A 21,293-nucleotide genomic window follows, 5' to 3' on the forward strand; every position below is an offset into this window, starting at 1 on the left:
GCCTGTGAGTTCTCTGACTGTGTGTGTGCTCTGCCTGTGAGTTCTCTGACTGTGTGTGTGCTCTGCCTGTGAGTTCTCTGACTGTGTGTGTGCTCTGCCTGTGAGTTCTCTGACTGTGTGTGTGCTCTGCCTGTGAGTTCTCTGACTGTGTGTGCGCTCTGCCTGTTAGTTCTTTGACTCTGTGTGTGTGCTCTGCCTGTGAGTTCTCTGACTGTGTGTGTGCTCTGCTTGTGAGTTTTCTGACTCTGTGTGTGTACTCTGCCTGTGAGTTCTCTGACTCTGTGTGTACTCTGCCTGTGAGTTCTCTGACTGTGTGTGTGTGCTCTGCCTGTTAGTTCTTTGACTCTGTGTGTGTGCTCTGTGAGTTCTCTGACTCTGTGTGTGCGCTCTGTGATTTCTCTGACTGTGTGTGTGTGCTCTGTGAGTTCTCTGACTCTGTGTGTGCGCTCTGTGAGTTCTCTGACTCTGTGTGTGCGCTCTGTGATTTCTCTGACTCTGTGTGTGTGCTCTGTGAGTTCTCTGACTCTGTGTGTGCGCTCTGTGATTTCTCTGACTGTGTGTGCACTTTGCCTGTGTGTTGAATTTGTCATTACAGCAGAGTGGAAGGGGAGATGTCCACACTGCGCAGAGCAGAGAGGTAGGTGGTGGATGCGTCCCTAGATTGTAAAGCCAAACGTGTGCAAGGACCCTCTAGTGCTACTTGCAGGAAGCACTCTTTTTATTATATACAGAAACCGTGTTTTGAATATAATTTTTAACAAAGTCCCACTGGTCTTTGCAACACTACAGCGAATGGGTCTCTATGCCTTGGAGTTTTTCACTGGATGGACCGCCCAGAGCTGGCACAGCCTGAACTCTGTTCAGATACAGCATTACACATATACCCAGGTGCATGTACTCAGCTGCTTGCACATGGTTTAGCTTGGATGGAGTACGGGCAGCAAGGAGCCTTTTGAAAAAGCTTGCATCTCCAAAAGAGACTTCTATTACTCCTGAAAATGCTAGCTGCCTGGCTGGAACAAGCAAGTGAAGTTAGTTCTTACAGTGAGGGGAAAAAAGTATGTGATCCCCTGCTGATTTTGTACGTTTTCCTACTGACAAAGGAATGATCAGTCTATCATTTTCATGGTAGGTTTATTTTAACAGTGAGAGACAGAATAATAACAAAAATATCCAGAAAAACTTTATAAATTGATTTGCATTTTAATGAGTGAAACAAGTATTTGATCCACGATCAATCAGCAAGATTTCTGGCTCCCAGGTGTCTATACAGGTAACAAGCTGAGATTAGGAGCACTCTCTTAAAGGAAGTGCTCCTAATCTCAGCTTGTTACCTGTATAAAAGACACCTGTCCACAGAAGCGATCACTAAATCAGATTCTAATCTCTCCACCATGGCCAAGACCAAAGAGCTGTCCAAGGATGTCAGGAACAAGATTGTAGACCTACACATGGCTGGAATGGGCTACAAGATGTTCTTTTATATGAACATTAGTAATGTTGTAAAGCGCTGCGTAAACTGTCGGCGCTATATAAATCCTGTATAATAATAATAATAGGCTCTGCATGGTTCGAGATTACCAGGTCCAGCAGAGCATCATTCCTAGTCAGGGGGCCTCTATGAACTGTACCATAAAATTGTCTTGTAATAGGTCATTGGCTAAGAGCAGTGGAGATGTCGGGGAAACTCTGGTAATGGGTGTTAGTTTTTAATGATGGCAATGTACTGTATGGGTCAATTTTAGATTCTACCCTTTATAAATGGATCCTCATGTCCAGGGGCTAATAGACTAATAGCTAATAGCTAACAGAATGCCTTGGGGTAGAAAGGACAACAACTAAGGACTGTTGGCAGTGAATAACATTTTTATTGCAGCTCCTGGAATAAAGTCTTTATTTAAAAAAATCTTTTGATTATACAAAACATCCAAATTCCAACCGCCATCACCATTTGGATATGGATGTATCTGTCAATAAAGCTCTGAAATTCAGCGGCGGAGTTGAATGAATGTGCGGCACAGCGCGTGGGCATTCGTATGCAGAAAGTAAAATGAAAACCAATAACAGCAATGTTTTATTGTCCCTGGTTGTTCTGCATCAATTACTATTAAACATCATTGACTTTAGTCTGTATGGAGAGTATTCACAGCTCCCCCTTCAAACCATTGCTTTACAATCTCTGGTGGGATTTTTTGTTTCAAAGGAAATCTTTCACATGGAAAGCTTCAGTTTAAGCAGTGGCGGCTAGTGGTGTATTTTTTTGGGGAGTGGGTGGCAAACAATCCAACCCCCCCCCCTCCCCGGTCGGTGGGTGGGTCACGGGCAACCAGTGCTTTCTCCGGGCGGCGTCTCCTCCTCCTGGTGCTTCATGGTAGCTTCCCCTGCGTCTCCTCCCTCCTCCTTCATGGCGGCCAATAGGATCGCTTCTCCTCTTGGCCAATCGGGTGACGGGCCTCAGGACCCGCTTCCTGATTGGCCAGGAAGAGAATCAGAAAGACAATAGAGAATATTAATTCACTATTGTCACACAACTTGGTCGGCTCGGGGGGGCAAAGTATTCTGTGCCCTGAGCACACCCTTTTTTGAAGCCTATTAGAGCCTCGGGCACTAATCCTGTTGTCACGTACCTTACAGCGGAGTCAGACTGCTGAGGGTGGCCTCTCGCACGGTTCCGGTCTCCACGCCCCTGGAGATGGGAACAGGGAGCGTGAGGACAATGAAAGGGTGCAGGTGCCTGCAGGTGGAAGTTGAAGACCTTGGAGACGCTGGGTCCTCACGGGAGAAGAGGTGTAGACTGGTCACGGAGGTAGGCAGCGGAAGTCCAGCAGGTGTGCAGGAAGCACTACGTGTCTGTAACAGGCAAGGTCGGCAACTGGCGGGCAATGCGGTACAAGTACAGGAGGCAGGTGCGTAGTCAAGGACGAGCAAGGGTCTGGTAACGTGCTAGCAAATGAGGTACAGAATCAGGAAGCAAGCCAAAGTTGAAAGTCCAAGCCGAGGTCAGAGGTAGTCCAGGAGATCTAAACACGAGGTATCCAAGGAATGGGTAGCAGGAACAAGGTCACAGGAACAAGGATCACAGGAACAAGGTCACAGGAACAAGGATCACAGGAGCAAGGTCACAGGAACAACGATCAGGTCTTTCAGGAGTAGCTGAAGACGATCCAGCATTGGTGTCAGGCCAAGATCCTGTTTATATAGAGGGAAGTGAGCCAGGATTGGTGGAGGTGGCCGTCCGTGCGTGACTACGTACACACGTTCAGTTTGCGCGGGTGCCTTCGTGTGTTCGGATTGGCGTACGTCCACGTGTTCGGATTAGCATACGTCCGTTCGTCCCGGAACTTGTACGTCTCTGACGGGGACACCGCGCATGGCGCATGGCGCCTGGAACGAAGGGGAACTGCTGCTATACGGGGACAGGCATACGTACGGTGAGTTCCCTGACACCTGTGCTTCAAAAAAAACAAAAAACCCATAGGAATCCATGCGTCCGGCGCCCCCTGCATGTAGATTAGGGGCCAGACACATGGATTAGGGGGGCTGAGCCTCTGCGCCCTGCATTATGGGCCACCACTGAGTTTAAGACTGAGCTCTGGCCTTCCCTTTAGTCTTGTATGGTTGGGCTTATCTCCTGTAATGAAATGGCTTGCTGTGATTTCACTGCATAGATCAATATTAAGTGTTGCGCTAATAATTTAAAAATTAAACACAAATTATACAAAGCAATATAATAATAATAATAATATTATTATTATAATAAATAATATTATAGTAATTGAAGTAATTCTATCCAGATTGTGTCTCCCTTTTCAATATCTATTATTAGACGTCATCATGCCATGTTTTAAGTAAGTGTTATTAAAGAGTTGCGCTATGTGGAGCAAATGATTCGCTCTTTACTGGTATTCATCTATATGCATGGATTTTTGAGTGTGAGGCGATTTTGCTGATGCTGATTTTGCTGTCACATATACGCCTAATGCTGTCATAAAGGGGTTAAATAGAAAATACAAGATGCAGTGAAGCATTTTTTTCACTCCTTATCTCAGGAGTATTGATTTGTGCACATCTGCAAATCTTCCCAGTGCAGTGGTTTTGTATTTTTATGCTGTTTCTTTATTATTATAAAGAAAAAAAACACCTCACTACAAGGACTAAAACCTGCATCCTTCCGGCTGTAGAATAGTTTTGTTATATAGTATACTGTACTGTATATACAGTACATGCAGGTTTAACTATCCAGCATCTACCAAAATCTAAAATGTCACTTACAGGAGGCCTCTGAAAAGAGGAGGTGCTCTATAGTCCGGCAGGGGAATACTCAGACAGGTCTGACAACACAATTGACCTTTCAGTGCAGCAGAGGCAGAGTTGTCAACTCACTACAGGTAGCTATGAGCTGTCTGGATTCCTGGCAGGATTAATAGGTATGTTGCTTTATAGGCAGGTGCAGTATACTTTCTCCACTACAGAGGGCACTCAACCACGGCGGCATTCCAGGGGGAGAGGAAGTCAAAAGGAATGTGGTTCCTCTATGGTTTCCTGGTTCACTGGGGAAGCTATGCGATTTGATGCTGCCACCCCATGTGACTCTAACAGCCTCCTTGGGTCAGGCAGAGCCTATTTAAGGCCTTGGCTCCCAGACTTGGCGCACATTTCTCATGTGGGTAGTGCAGGGACAGGTCAGCCATCTGACAAGGACAGTGATTAGTGCTAGGGAGAGGTTTCAGAGTAGGGAAAGGATAGGGACACACCATCCTTCCTGGAAAACTCCCTATTTGGGTACAAACCGGCCAGGCCGCATCCTGCCCCTCAAGACTGACACTGCCGGCACTTCTGAGACCTGCTCTGCTTCACATTGCTGTTATATCTGTGAGTGTTCCCGGCCACTCCCCCTGACGATGTCTGTTTTGATGAAACACATTGGAAAGGGCCAGAGGAGGTGGCGCTATCATGCAACCTGAGACCCGGAAGCAGGCTTTTGCCGACAACGAGTGGAGGATTGGATGCTCTTATTTCAACAATATGTGATACTGCTTGCCTGCCCATTTTGTCTGGTATTTTTAATCATTTTAATAAATTGGAGGATCGATGTTACTACATTATGAGAGTTTTTTTTAATCATTCCTAACTCTGTGGGTGCCTTTGGAGAGGCTGTGTGGGGGAGCATTTGGAAATTCAGGACATCCCGGTGTTGATTTTTATAAGATCGCAATTGACCGTTCCTTTATCGGTGGCCATACCATCTGGTAAGATTCATTGCACAAACCGTGGTGTTTGGTAAAGTGCTGCTTCTCCTCTTTCTGGTTGGCCTTGTACAAACGGTCGGACATTCCGACAACAAAATCCGCCAGATTTTTTTCAAACAGATTTTGTCCTAAACTGGTGTTTGATTGCACATGGTTGGACAAAGTTGTTGGAAAATCCGATCGTTTGGAACGTGATGACGTTCGCTCATTACGATGGGACTACGTTGAGGCTAGTAACCAATAGCTTTGGTCTTGTAATTTGATCTGAGCATGCTTGGCACTTTGTCCGATCGGAATTTTCTACAAACGATTGGAAAAAGTCAGATCGGATTTTTTTGTCGGAAAATTTGAGATCCTGCTCTCAAATTTTTTCCGGCGGAATTTCCGACGGAAAAAGTCCGATAGAGCCCACACAAGATCCGATTTTCCGACAATATAATCAGATCGGACCTTTTCCGTCTGAATCTCTGACCGTGTGTACAAGGCATTAGAGTAGTATTATTATATGCACTCTTTTTGGTTGATCGTTAACTTTGGGACTTTTTTGATGAACTTTTTTGATGAACTACTATCGCAGTAGCTCTGAGCTCAGTAATGCTGCAACGAAGGAGATAGTGGACCACACATGTGCGGAGGTTTGAGAGCTCGTTCTTGTGATGGTGGAAATGAGCTGTAATAACTGGGAGTGTCTTCGTATGTCCTAGCAACAAGACTGCGCAGAATGATGCCACCTCTGGAGTGTTTCATTCAAGCTTTAGGAGGTGCATAAATGGCCTAGACCTATTGTAAGGGCATTATTCAACTTTAGTCAAAGCTGCATAGTTTGTTTTTATCTACAGGCATCCCTCACCTACGTGGGTTAATTCTCTAATCCTTTATACATCGCACTAAAAAAAGGAACAAAACAAATGTAAACAAATAAATCATCGACTTGCCACTAGCTAATTTTAGGTGCTAATTGATGTCTATTAGGTGTCAACTAGACAAAAACAACACTAAAATCTCCAATAATCACATAACACAAGGCCCGGCTCTTGTAGAAAAGGGCTTCATCTCCCAGCTGTGCCTAGGCAACGTGATGTCCAAATATGGCCTACTGCTACATATATAGGTGAAAAGACGCATTTTTCTGTTGTCATGACTACCTGGCGTCTGGGATTAGTCTGGCCCTGGTCATGCAGACTCTGGATCTAAGCTATATCATATGTATAGACAATTCTGTTTTGCTTTCTGTGTTTTATTCCACTTTCCTCTTTCCAGACATGCCCTTTGGTTGACCACATTAATTTCTTCCCCGTATCTGTAGACACTGAACATTCCTAGAAATTGTTCGGAGAATACGGCAACACTCACAGTTTAATTAAAACCTAAAGCTACATTTAAACAAGGAGTTTCTGTGCAAGAGGAATTTAATGAGTAACCCTGACAGACATTCACTCTCAATTCAGCTATAAGCTATTTGATACTGTAATTATGTTTTCAGATATGTTTCCGCTTAACTGAGTTGGAAGAACTTATCTGAGATATGTGAAGGTATCGGAGAAAAGCCCATGTCTTGAATGTATACGTGCTAGAAACTAATCAGATAGGATCACAAAGAGACTCGGCTGAATAGACCTCAAGGCTTTAAATGCTTAAAGGGAATGTGTAGTGGTTGTCATCATATTTTCTTTATTATGGTCAGTTCTAAAAAAAAAAAAATGTTTATTTTTGTTTAATTTGGTAAATATAAATATTGCATATTGATATGATATACACTTTCTAGACAGTAGATGGCAACGTTGTTTCCTTTTTTCATAGTCAGCTATATCACCTTTTATCTCTGCTGATGGAAACCCCCAGTCTACAGAATTTGAATGAGGAAGGGGGAGAGACACAGGAAGCGCCAACCTGAGTGTAGTACTGTATATGAGATACGATTTATTGGCAAATCGTATCTAATATACTACACTCAAGTTGGCGCTTCCTGTGTCTCTCCCCCTTCCTCAATCTGTTTACAGAGTTGGCTTTTCTTTGAGGACAGCTGCCTCCTTCTACCTCACCCTAAGAACTGTTGCTGTATGGACTATTGAGCCATTATTGCTCTCATATTGCCTGCTATATTACTCCATGTACACAAATATTTGCGCTTACAGTTTTTTTTTTTTACAGAATTTGAATGAATGATCTGAGAATATCAATAGGAGGTTTCAGTCAGACTATGGGAGCTGCAAAGTAAAAATATTTAGCTAACCCATAGTTGCCCTGTTGGATCCAAAGCTGGAAACCTGCCATACAAATGCACAGGACAGCCATCTGATCAGATATCTTTAATCATTTCAGGTTTTATAGTGACAGATCTTTATGGCAGAGCTATTTCCAAATTAACGTATTTGTCAAAATTTGTTAAAAAAAGAATTCAGAACTAAACTAATTGCACACATGTAGTTGACTGGGGAAACTGTCAAAGGGGACTGGGAAGTGATGCCACACCTGTGTCTGCTCTCCTCCCTCTCCTCTGCCCGGCGGCACCTGCTATGCCGGTCCTGGGCTCGTAGATGGGCAAGTGAAGTCCAGAATACATAGCATGGGGGCGTGGGTGGGATGTGGGGAGCATTCGGGCGGCAGCCCTGGTGCCAGGACAAAACTTCTTGTCGCAATGGTGACCTGACGACCGGGGTTTGTCGAGTGCTGCTTTATGGCAACATTGTGATAATACGAAGACCACAAATGGACAATAAACTGGCAATTGTACCTTTACAAGTGCAATTTAAGCCTAATACTAACTATTCTTAAAAATGTACCCTTCACCTCGTCCTACTTATCCTGTCTACCCTATATCCTGTCCAATCACGTGATCCAGCAGCTCAGGCTCCTCTGTTTTAGTAAGTGTTGGCTGCAGGGAAGAGGAGGAAGCGTCGACACCTACTGGGCCATGGGAGCCTATGGGTGGTGTCCCTATTCCCAGAATTCCCAGCCATTGTCGAGTGCTCCATGACACAGGAGAATGGGAGCTGCAAGCTCCAGTGACCATCCTACACAGGAGTGACATCATCCCGGGCCGGGCAATCATAGACCCAAAGACCAGCATCCAGAAGAAGCCAGTGAGAAGATGCCAGCAATGATGGGGGCCTCTCAGGCAGCGGACAATTGAGTATAGCAGAGTTTATTACAGCTTTAAGAATAACTATATTTTTGCATAATTGTGAAAAAAACATAGGAAAGTGGCGCTGTTGCTCAAGTAATAGTGTTTAAACCTTATTGTCCATTCAAAGAAATGCAGTTCTCAATTAGAGGTGAAAGGATAATTAATAAACTAAAAAGCAAGTGGGAAGAAAAACCTTTGTGTGTTATTTGCAACAAGTCCATATTCCAGGCAGGCATTTTCAGGAAGGATGTGCTGGAACTAGAGAGAGTCCAGAGAAGGGCAGCAAAACTAATAAAGGGACTGGAAGACCTCAGTTATGAAGAAAGGTTACGAGCAGTGAACTTGTTCTCTCTGTAGAAGAGACACTTGAGAGGGGATATGATTTTAATGTACTAATACTGTACTGTGACCCACAATAGGGTATTTAATAAGACACACGGCTATTCACTAAAATTTGAAGAAAATCTGTAAAATTGGAAGAAAATCGGTTTAATCTTAAACTGCGTAGAGGGGTTTTTACTGTAAGAGTGGCAAGGATGTGGAATTCTCTTCCAGAGGTGGTGGTCTCAGCGGGGGCATCAATAATTTCAAAAAACTATTAGATAAGCACCTTAACAACCACAACATACAGGGATATACAATGCAATACTGATGTATAATCACACACATAGGTTGGACTTGATGGACTGTCTTTTTTCAACCTCGCCTACTATGTAATCCAAAATGTAAGATTTCTTTTACTTTCACTTTCGATGATAATGGTAAACAGGACAAATAGAGTGGGAGAATCTCCTTAACAGGGGCACAGACAACAATGAAAACTGACAGATGTTCTTGTCCCTCGCCGCTTTATCCAAAACGAAAAGAAAAGTTTTGCCTTTAGTTATACTTTAAGGTTAAAGAAAAACAAAGTTTTTAAATCCTTGTTTTTTTTATGTGTTTTTGCATGCAATTTTCATTTGGAGTTTTTTTAATATATTTTCTCTTTAACCACTTGCCGGCTGCTGTTGGCATATATACTTCGGCAAAGTAAAGTACCCGTACATTACTTTGAAATTCCCGCCGCGCGCGCGCCAGACAGCGGGAGCCGTCACAACAGAGGCAGCCAGCGTCAGAGGAAGAACGTGTTTTTTTTTTTTTTTGCAGGCAGCACAGGTGGATGAAGCAGACATCACCGGAGAGAGAAGAGGAAGAAGAAACCACCAGAGAGAACAAACAAACACTGGAGGGAGAAGAGGCACCGGAGGAAGAAGACATGATTTTTAATAAAGGACTTGTCAAAAAACGTCTCTTGTGTTCTGTAACACCACACTTCTTAATTTTATTTTTTTATTGGTGAAAGGGCAGGAGTACAATGTATACCATACTTATTCACATGGGGGGTCAGGATCTGAGGATCCCCTTGTTAAAGGGGGCTTCCAGATTCTGATAATCCCCCTGCCCACAGAACCCCCCACAACCACCGCCCAGGGTTGTTGGGAAGAGGCCCTTGTCCCCATCAACAAGGTGCTTCCTGACCTGCATGCTCGGATAAGGGTATGGATTTTGGGGGGGGACCCCATGCCATTTTTAAAAAAATTCTGGTGCGGGGGCTTCCAGCATCAGTAATTAAAGATTTGGATGAGTTGGCTGTTTTCACAGAACACCGGCAGTGTATACACTACTATATGTGATACGAGTGGAGATTGTAAGTCTGCCCGGAACTAACCAAACAACTTTTTTCCTCCTTACCTAGTGTTCTGTGAAAACAGCCAACTCATCGTAATCTCCAATTATTGCTGCTAGAGAAGTGACGTGGTGGGAGTTTTTGGCAGAAGACCTACAGATATCGGTCTGCTAGACCTGATGATTGGATCCTGCTGTGTCCAATCACAGCAGAAGTGTGTCGCCGGCGGCGCACCGCAAACCCAGCAATGCAGAGTCACGTACCTGTATGTAATTCTGCGCAGAGGAGCCACCGCCCAGCAGTAAATATACGTGAGGCGGTCAGCAAGAGGTTAAAGCTGGAGTAAACTGCGGCTGGTTAAAAAAAAACAACCTGTAAGGCAATTGTATATTATGCTAGTATGAATCACATACTAGCACATTATGAAATACTTACCTTGGAAGAAAAAACTTCCAGCAGCGTGCTTTTCACAGCTGACATCCCCCCCCCCGTCTTTCTCCCAGGTTGGCACAATCTGGCTATGTAATTGGCTGAAGCTGCAATGACGTGACGTCACTCCCTGTGATGATGTCACTCCCTCCATGTTCTATCGGATAGTGCCCACCATCGAAAAGTGCCAACGCATGCGCAGTATTGAAGGGTACTTCAGCTGATTTGCCATTCAGCTGGCCTGACGTAACCATGCCGCATGTGCACATCGTAGGAGGTATCTCTCGACGGGAGATACCATTTCATGGGCACAACTGAAACCTATACAAACAGTGGGAGGAGACCATTGTTGTCACATTGTACTTCACTGTTGTGGGGTGGCTTTACAGTGTGCTGATGGTCCGGTTTTGTCTGTGTTGCAGGGCGGGTTTGGTGTGTTGAATGGCCGGTTTTGCCTGTGTGAAAGGGCGGGTTGCAACACAGAAAAATCCAGCCCTTCAACACAACAGTCTCCCTCCGCTGTTTGTATAGGTTTCAATTGTGCCAGTGAAATGGTATCTCCCATTGAGAGATACCTCCTGCGATGTGCGCATACGCCCTGGTTATGTCAGGCCAGCTGATTAGCAAATCAGCTGGAGTGCAATTCCATACTACGCATGCGTGGGCACTTTTCGACGGCGGGCACTATCCGGTAGAACACCGGCATGAAGCTCTGAAGGTACTCCGACAAAGTATGTCAGACCTTCAGAGTGCATGTGCCGGTGTCTTGTAAAATAGTGTCCTCCATCAGATAGTGTCCCCTGCGTACTGCGCATGCGCAGTACACAGGAACACAGATTCCGAAAATTGCCGAGGATGAACGGCGCCTGCGCCGTGAGTCCAGGTTCTATCCCCACTATCCAAGTGGACATAGAGTTAGAATAAAAAAGAGCCGAGTGGAGCGAGGCCGAGCCCGAAGAGTGGCGAGCGAAGCTCGCCCGCGAGGGGCCCTCTAAAATTCTAAAATTCACAACCCTATGTCCGCTTGGATGGTGGGGCTACCACCTCCACTCACGGCGCAGGCGCCGTTCAGCTTCTGAGTTTTTCCGAAGCTTTGTCTGCGGACACCATTTGATGGGCGGACTCTATTAGGCAGAACACCGGCAATGTCACCAGCTGCACCCAGGGTGAATGTCTCCTAAATGGTTTTGGAGATATTTATGTTACCTACAGGCTTACTTGTAGGTAGGTAACAATCACCAAGTGTGCTTTACTACCTTTTTAAAAATAAGCAGTTACAGTATTTGTATCTGCTGACATTTACGTTTTTTCAGAGTGAAGAAGATCCTCTTTGAATTCATTAGACATCCAGGTAGGTAGGATATGCCAGATCCATCCCTGCAGGCTCCTCCCCCTCCTCCTCCTCATCATCAGTAGACAGCCTCTAACACGCTGCAGAAAGAATAAGCAATCCCGCCTGTGCAGTTTGTAGTATGAAAAGGATGATGATTGGTAAGCTGTCATGAATCTGATTTGCGCTGCGTCCTCTGATTGGCGGAGGCGGGTTCGGCGTCTTCCTCTTAGTAACAATCACTAAGGTAGGATCTCGCTTATTTCCTGCTTCCTCTTCTCCCGGGCTGATCGCTGAGTTCCCGGCCACTGCACGTCAGACACGTGTACCGGGTAATACACCGAACTCTCCTCTCCATAGGACTTCCCGATCAGTTCCGTGTGTAGCCCTAGTACGGGAGGGGATGGGGAGGCGACAGCCCTGATCACATCATACATGTGGAGAGGAACCAAGCTCAGTGAGCTGCAGGTGCTTTGTATAGGCCTGAGGCTTTATACACTAAGGCAAGGCTCACAGCTGTGCATTGTGGGGAGGTGTGCAGAAATGCACCCCCATTTCAGATGCACAGTGGTGACATTAAAGTGAGATTAAAGGGGTTACTACTTACCTTAAAGGTTAAGGTCACCTTTTTAACCAATACCATACCGGGCAGTAGTGGCCCGTCCATTAGGGGCACACGGGCGCTGCTCACCCCAATCCATGCGCCCGGCCCCTAGACTACATGCAGGGTGCAGATGCATGGATTTCTATGGATTTTTTTTAAGCACATGATTAGAGCTGGAGGCTCTAATTGGCTTCGAAAAGGGTGGGCACGGGGATCGCTCCGATAGACGTGAGTAGAGGAGAGGTGATCGGCTACTGTCTCCTGATGGGGGGTGGGGGGGGTCTGTGCTGATTGATTATCAGCGCAGACCCCCCAAGGATGTCCAGCTAGGGCCACCAGGGATGTCCACCACTGATGACCACCAGGTATGCCACCCATGACCACCAGGGATGGCAATCAGTGCCCATATATCATGCCAATTGGTGCCCATCAGTGATGCCTGCCAGTGCCTCCTTAGTGCCACCCATAAGTACCCATCGGTGCCATCTAACAATGCCCATCAGTGCTGCATATTATTGCCCATCATCAGTGCTACCTTATCAGTGCTAACTCACTGGTGCCACCCCCATTAGTGATTCCTTATCAGTGAAGGAGAAAACTTGCTTATTTACAAAATTTTATAAGAGAAACAAAGAAAAACTATTTTTTTTCACAAATTTTCCGCCTTTTTTTTTATCTAAAAACCCCAGAGGTGATCGCATACCATCAAGTGCAACAGCGCTGAAAGCTGAAAATTGGCCTGGGCAGGAGGGGGGGGGGGGGGGGGTGCTTGGTATTGATGTGGTTAAAGGATAAGTTAACCTTTTTAAATATAATAATAAATACACATCTTTTTGCAGGTAAAAAAATGTGCATTATTTTATTTATTATTGTTTTTGGGAGCCTAGAAAGCATTGCAGATCATGGGTGCTATGCAGGGCTCTTGCAGGCTCTACGTGTAAGCTGTTTGGCCATACATCATATGACCAAGCAGTTGCATACTAGCAGGTAACATCAATGAACTACTACAAAGCTCAACAGCGCCGTGGTAGTTCATTGAGCCGCAAAGGCTGCCGGACCTTGTAGTTTTCTAAGATGGCAGCTTCCTTGGCTGTAAAGGGTAGAAGTTTAGTTCCACTTCAAGCAATAACAAGCACAAGAGAGTTAAAATGATGAAGTCATTATTATGGATACACAGGATTTACTAAATATAGCACCAACAGTTTGCACAGCACTTTACAATATAAAGGGAGAATAGTACAGTTACAATATAAAGGAAGATAGTACAGTTACAACACAATGCAAGATTGTTAGGATGGCCCTGTTCCTAAGAGCTTACAATCTAATCCTGTTTTCTATATAGGGAACAAACTGATCTGCTTCTCTACTGAATCCGACCATCTCTGAAGACATATGAAGGGATCCCTGCAGTGTGTGATCCACAGAAGGTTTGTCGCTGGATACTTGAAAAATCAAATCCCTTTTATCTGGATTGTACATTGCCGTTTTGTTTTCTATTGAAGCTCTGTGGCTTTTTAGTTAATAGGTATTGAAGAGCTGCAAGCAAATTGTATGCTCATAAATATTTGATAATTGAGAGCACTCTCTTCTGTGGTTGTATGAGATAATAGGACTTGTAAGAAGCTTCTAATACCAGCCCAGGACTACAGTGAACCCCAAGGACATTTTTTTAATGTTTGGCAGCTCTGAAGTTTCCTCCAGCCTAATCTGTACATGCTTGCCCTTCCATATTTTGTTGTTGTAGAGCTGGGCAATTTTTCTTTAAAAAAAAACTTGGTTCACGATTCGAATCAAGGTGTTTTTTTTTTTGTTTTCTTTTCCGGACACCGCGCTGGTCCTGAGGAGCTGCGGGCAGGAGTTTTTAGGCGAGGCTGCGGCGTCCAGCCTTGCGGACTAGGCCGAAACTGCGCCCTCGCCTAAAAACTCCTGCCTGCAGCTCCTCAGGACCGGCGTGGTGGTGGAAAAAAAAATCGATTTGCTTAAATTTTGAGTCGATTTAACCTCTCAACTCGATTCAAGATTTAAATAGATTTTTTTTCCCCAGCCCTATGTTGTTGTATTAATTACTTTGCGTCTGCCCACAGTAATTGTACTGCAGGTGGGCCTGTACGTCACGCCCACTGCCGTCCAGTGCCGTTATTGGACACGGCACCAGTTTGGCAACTGATTTTCAGCCAATGATTTTGGCTGAAGTCAGCTGATCGTCAGCTGATCGGCTGTGACCAATCACACACAAAGTTCTGTGTTTGCAAAAACACAGAACGCTGTGTACTGTGAACAGCGATCTGGCTGTTTGTTCTCCCTGCAAAGCAGCGAGGAAAAAAAAAACAGCCATATAGTTAGGTGAAAGCAACACACATTACATATTATTAGGTACACAATTAACCCTTTGCCCCTTCCCAGCCAGTGTCATTAGTACCATGACAACGTACAGCATTCGCACTGATCACTGTATTAGTATCACTAATTATGTCAGTGTACCCACACCCCCCCCCCCCCCCCCCCCCCCGGTGGCAGCGAGCACCAGATTGCCCACCACACTATCACAGTCCCAATATGAGTTGCTGATCACTGCCATTACTAGTATAGTGTCATAGCTACTGTATTTTCTGGCGTATAAGACTACCTTTTACACTTAAAAAAAATGCCCAAAAATCCGGGGTCGTCTTATACGACGGGTATACAATGCTGCCTGATGGATGTCAGCCCCCAAATGTCTGCTAATACTGTATGTGGCTTCAGCTACAAACAGTATACGCCGTTGAGCCAATCCCGGCGAGCGATGTATTCTATTAATGAATACAGAGCCTGCTTGGATTGGAGTAACAACCTCTGCCAATCCGAGCAGGCTACATAGATTAGCCTGCTCGGATTGGCTTTGAGAGAGAGAGCGCGAGAGAGGCAAGGGCTGATGATGCTACAGCCTCTGCCAATCCAAGCAGGCGTTGTATTCATTAAAATAATACACTGCTCACCATACTTCCCTGGGAGAATCCATTCACTGATCTCCTACTACTATACATCCTGCTGTTTGCCTTTGAGGTACCAGGCACCCAAGAGGGACAGGTAAATCTGGGACATATGACAGGGGGGTTATTAGATGCATTTTGGTGGACAATTCCCATAGAATGTAACCCAAAAGTGGTATAGGTTTGGTTAGTGAAAAATTCTACTTTCCAGAGTTGTGGCATTCAATAGATCTCTGTTTGTGTTATTATTGTTTGATTTACTTTATGACATAACACAGCAAGGCGGATGAGTAGTTGGCATTCTAGCTTTGTGTTTTTTAATGGTTCTAATGTTTTTTTTAAATGGTGTTGCCTCAGAAGGGGGGTAGTCTTATACCGCGAGTATTGCCCAAAACCTATGTTTTCACTTGAAAAATAGGGGGTCGTCTTATACGCCCAGTCGCCTTATACGCCGGCAAATACGGTAATTAAATTCCAGTTAATATACCATAGTTTGTAGACACTATAATCTTCGTTCGCACAAACCAATTAATATACACCAATTGGGATTTTTTTCTTTTACAAAAGACATGTAGCAGAAAACATTTTGGCCTACATTTATGAAGAAATTCGATTTTTTTTTTTTTTTTTTTTTTTTTTATTGGATAGGTTTTATAACAGAATTTTTTTTCAAAATGTTTTTTTTTTTTTTTTTTTTTTAATGTTCATATCGCAAAAAATTAAACCCAGTGGTGATCAAATGCCACCATAAGAAAGCTCTATTTGTATGAAAAAAAATGCTGAACATTTAATTGTTTAGTGTTGCATGATGGCACAATTGCTAGTTAAAGTAGCACAGTGCTGAATAGCAAAAAATGCCCTGGTCATGAAGGGGTAAAAAATTCCGGAGGTCAAGTGGCTAAGGATTAGTAGATTTATCACTAGAGGGAGCGCTCTTTTTAGTTCTGGATTATTCAGTCCCCCCTAGTTAGCAGCTGCTAAGATAAGATATCAGCTACAGAGGGAGTGCATGGTTTTTAGTGCGTCCGCAAATTCATAGAATTGTATTATGACACTATGGCAGTAGGTGAAAAGCAAATATAGTTACCACCACTTGCAAACTATACATAGAAGCAAAATATATTTAAAAATTTAACACTGATAGCATTTTTATCAAAGATGTATATTAAAAAATAGAGACTAAACCATAATTTTAAAATAATCTAATAGGTAAAGGTACCTACATCAGCACTTCTTTGAGAACACAGGCAGGCATCCAGCACTGTACAACTCTTGATTTTATTGGCTGCCACTATCATTGTATGGAAGACTTGGCTGTGCCAGGCAAGCACCATTCTGGCAAATTCCCTTTAACACCCTGTTCCTCCTTTTTAATTTACAGGCTTACTTATTGGGGTGATCTGGGTCAAACGCCCTGCTCCCGGCTTCCATTCTGGTAAGCCAGAATGATGTGTCTCTGGTCCTGCAGCCTCCTTTGATAGTTATATCGCATCTCCCAAGAGGCTACAGGACCAGGCCCATATAAAAAAACATGCTTGCATATTATATTTTAATTTTGAATGTTTAAATGTTTGCATAGGCCCAATTGTCACAGGTTTTCTAATATTATAAACCGCTTAAACTTTGTCTTTAGGTGATACATATGAACATTTCATACTCAGACCTGAGAATTTCATAATGTTGTCTTCAAGCTCCTCACACAGGTAAGAATACAACAGTTTGTTCTGCAAAGTAGGCAGTAGATTTATAAATTTTACTTTAACAGCCACAGCAATATAAATGTCCTTAGAATAAAACATTTATTATAAAAAACAAAACACCATATAGTGTCAGCACACAATAGTGGTGATCGCTGTATAAGCTATAATGTTTACTTTGTGAACATCATCCATTCATGTGCCATTGTGTACTGTTTTGGTAGCTGTGATTGGCCACAGCTATCACATGGTACAGGTCCGTTATTGGGGCTGAGCCATGTGATCGCTGTGACTGATCACATGGCTGAATGACCGAGTTATTGTATACAACTGGTCACAGCGACCACCTGGCACTAGGGCTGCACACAGTGGCCTGGTACATTGAACTGTGTTCTGCTGTGTTTGGTTACAGAGGGTCACAGATAACACCACTGTGCGGCCGCTAGGGCGTGCACAAGGCACGCAACTGAGAAGACCCCATATGACATCCACCCGTGATAGCAGTGCTCCCACCCATCCAGTCAGGAAGTGGTTCAATATAGCCATGCAAACAAAGATTTCAGTGCTGATACCCATATAGTTTACAATCAGCAGAGCTCACAGGTGCCTGATCCACAGTCGCCCATCTGAGAGTAATAATCCAAGATGATCCAACAACTGATATTGCTCTAAAATCTTTTGTTTCAGACATCACAGTGTACAGTACGCAGATACAATCAGTTGACGCGTTTCAGCCTACACAGCTTTAATCATAACTACAATGAAACATGAAACTTTGAAATCTGTAGTCACTAAAGTATCAAATGCAATAGCAGAGGAACTGATGTAAATGTCACTATACTTCACAGACATCATAGAAAGACAGTATACAAAAAACATATGAATAAAAATTAACAGTAGGATTAAATGGTTGTGTAGTAAAGGGAGAGGTAAGGAGATAATAGACAAAAGCATGCTGTAATTGTATGCAGAGAAGAGGAAACCAGGAAGAGAGGCAACCTAATGTACATGCAGGTCCAGATCCCATCTCATGTTTAGCCCCTGAGATCTAGTCTTTAACTGCTTCAGTACTGGACACTTTCACCCCCTTCCTGCTCATACCATTTTTCATGCATACAGTGCTGTACCCAAATGAAATATTTAAGCATTTTCTTCACACACACTGAGCTTTCATTTGGTGGTATTTAATCACTGCTGTTTTTTATTTTTTATTTTTATTTATTTATTTTACAAAAAAAAAGACCAATTTTGAAATAAAAATAACGTTTTTCTTAGTTTCTGTCAGTACATTTTGTAAATAATAATTCTACTTCACTGATGGGCACTGATAAGGTGGCACTGATGGGAATTGATGGGCAGCACTGGTGAGCAGGCACTAAAAGGCAGAACTGACTGGCACCAGTAATGGCCATTGATTTATGTCACTGATGGGCACTGGTGGCACACATTGGAACCGATTGGTGGCACTGCTGCAGCTTTCCTGTAATCAGTTTTTTGCATTTATATCCATCAGTTAATCCAGTTAGTAGGTGAAGCCTTTGATACTATAGCTACTATATATTTCAAAGTTTCATGTTTTATTGTAGTTATGACTAAAGCCATGTAGGCTGAAACACGTCAACTGATTGTATCTGCGTACTGTACACTGTGGTTTCCTGAATAAAAAGCAAGAGTTTCGAGCAACAGCGGTTGTGTGGATCATCTTTATGGATTAAATACAACCATGCAAATATTTTATAAGATTATGCATTAATAAAAACGTTCTTTCAAATATTTATTTATTTTTATTATTAAAGATTAAGAAAATACAACATTTTTAGAGGAGTCTAAGCCTTAATAATAGTAAGACACGTGTAAATATGAACAGTACCACTAGCACAGTGTTTACCTACAATTTCCCCATAACAAGTTGCGCTCACTATAGTACATTCAGAAGCATTGTGACAGGACCAAATACGTGGATAGACAGTGTTTCATGGTAAGAACTAGAGTACTATGTAATATGTATTATTCAAGAAAAATACAAATATAACTAGCACCAGTAATTCACTAAACACAAAGTATAAGCAGACTGTAATCATGGTTGTTGGAATTGTCATAAATCAAATACCTTGTAAGGGAATCCCATTGAGCCTATTTAGAATAAAAGGATTTAAGACCATGGCTATTAATTGCTAAGAAATTTTCATATAAGTAATGGGTATTAACTCTGCAAATCACTTCAGTGAGATTAGGTACCTAGTGTTCCATGCGTTAATCTTGCAGCTATAAGAATATGCAAAGGGTTAGGGTTAGGGTTCTCAATCGTACTGGGAACTGGTCTATCATTAGGCCCAATAATGCTAAATGAAGAGACGGGGAAACAAAAATACCTGTAGTTTGAGAGATGAGGGAGAACACCGTATTTCAAAAACTACGGAGGGACCTACAGTCCTACAATATATGCATTCAATTCCCAGTCAAGCCACATTGCCGCCAACATAAGTGGGAGACATCAGAATAAATTTTAGATAATATGTATGGAGTGAAGTGTCCCCTGTATAGAATCCTAAGGGCTTTATCCCAATGATTCACGCAATGGGTCACACTAATTGAGTTGACCAATGTGTGTGTGTTGCCATTCCTTATCAGAGAAAGTTTTACCAAAGTCTTTTTCCCAGCTCACCATATGAGCTGATTTTATAGAAGGGGCAGAATATTGCAGATATTTCTAAAACCGTGAGAGACCACCTTTATTTGATCCTGAGGCTGTAAATATTGCCACATTTTTGCATCAACTGTAAGAGGGTGCTTTTGATGGAAGGCCCGTATCCATAGGTAAGTATAAGTATAGTTCACCCACTGTCTGTGATCTAAGATCTTAAAAGGACGTAAGGCCCATTTGGATCCATGGGGTAACAGTAACTGATTGTAGCAGATGTTCATAAGCTCTTTAATAGAATTCTCATCTGCTTGCTGGGGTGTCGAGGATTAGGATAGTTAACCATGAACCCCCAGGCATCCATTGAAATGGAGATAGAAGGTAATAATGGTATGTGAATGGGGTTGTAGATCCATTTGGTGTATAATGACTGCAAGTCATAGTTGGGTATCATGGCCCACTCAATATTCACCCAATGCTTGTTCTGAGGTAAAAAAAAAACAGCCCTTAATCTGATCAAGTAATGCTGCATAATAATAATAAATGAGCATTGGTAAACCTACCCCACCTTACGATTTATGTTTGAATAAGACAGAAAAGGGAATCCTGGCTTTATTACCCTTCCTTTATATACTTCTTAAGAAATCTGTCAATGGTGCGTAAAAAGACCCTAGGAACCTGAATGGGTACTGTGCGGAAGTAAATAGTGTCTTGGGCAAAATTAACATCTTGTACTGTATGTGACTACCCTACCTAACCGTGATGATTCAAACATTACAATAGAATTCAATTAATAAGAGAAAACACTTTGGCAATGGAATGTAGCAATGTCTTAGGCTGGGTTGAGCATTAATCACTTAGGCATTGCTGTATAGATAGCACTTCAAAGTTTGGTCAATTAAAATAACCGCTGCAGTCCTTTACAGCATCTTCCATGCATAGCAGTGTCCCCCTAATCTCATAGCCTCGGTGTGTCACCTGCCCCCTTAGAAGAACTAGAAGCTGCACTGGGCATGTGCTGCCTACCTCCCCACTCAAGCATATCTTCCATGCACAGGGAAGCTTGACATGCTATGCAACATTACCTGTTTTCCTAGTTCCAACCGACATTTTTCAAGAGCCTACTACTCTCTTGGGGCTTCTTGACTAAAAAGAAAACAAATGAGCAATTCAACTTTCTAGACCTGAACATTTAAAATTTAACGTTTAAAGTATCCTCCACTCCTAGTCTGGGAAGCCTGAATACAGATTTTAATGGAAATGATGGCTGTGTTGCTTTGGGCAATCTTTAGCACGCCAGCTAGACTGGTGGGAATGGGTGTGCGAGAGGATCCCTCCTGTACAAGGTGTATGAGGGACCACGGTGACTTGATCCACATGCTATGGAGGTGCCCTAAATTGCATATCTACTGGAAGGAGGTGCTGAAAACCATTAACCGGGTATTTCAGGTTCAGCTTATTGGACACCCTAAACTGTACTTGCTGGGAATTATAGACGATATCCCTGAGGAGGAACCATCTAGACTAGCGATAGCTAGGGCTCTCTTCCAGGCTAGGAAATTGATCTTGAGACACTGGAAA

General features: G+C 43.3%; 1 protein-coding gene across 1 annotated transcript in view; it reads left to right on the top strand.

The window, feature by feature from the left end:
* Nucleotides 1–12,041: 12,041 nt before the first annotated feature.
* TEDC2 (tubulin epsilon and delta complex 2) overlaps nt 12,042–21,293 on the top strand; it is a 96,300-nt gene continuing 87,048 nt past the window's right edge. Inside the window, exons 1-3 of the mRNA XM_077449228.1 lie at nt 12,042–12,133; nt 13,748–13,832; nt 17,008–17,077. Of these exons, the coding sequence (XP_077305354.1) occupies nt 17,052–17,077 (26 nt within the window). The 5' untranslated portion in view covers nt 12,042–12,133; nt 13,748–13,832; nt 17,008–17,051. The remainder of the gene's footprint in view (nt 12,134–13,747; nt 13,833–17,007; nt 17,078–21,293) is intronic.

The sequence above is a fragment of the Lithobates pipiens genome, unplaced genomic scaffold, assembly GCF_037356315.1.
Source record: "Lithobates pipiens isolate NorthernLeopardFrog02 unplaced genomic scaffold, aLitPip1_a1.2 Scaffold_22, whole genome shotgun sequence".
Taxonomy (NCBI): Eukaryota; Metazoa; Chordata; class Amphibia; order Anura; family Ranidae; genus Lithobates; species Lithobates pipiens.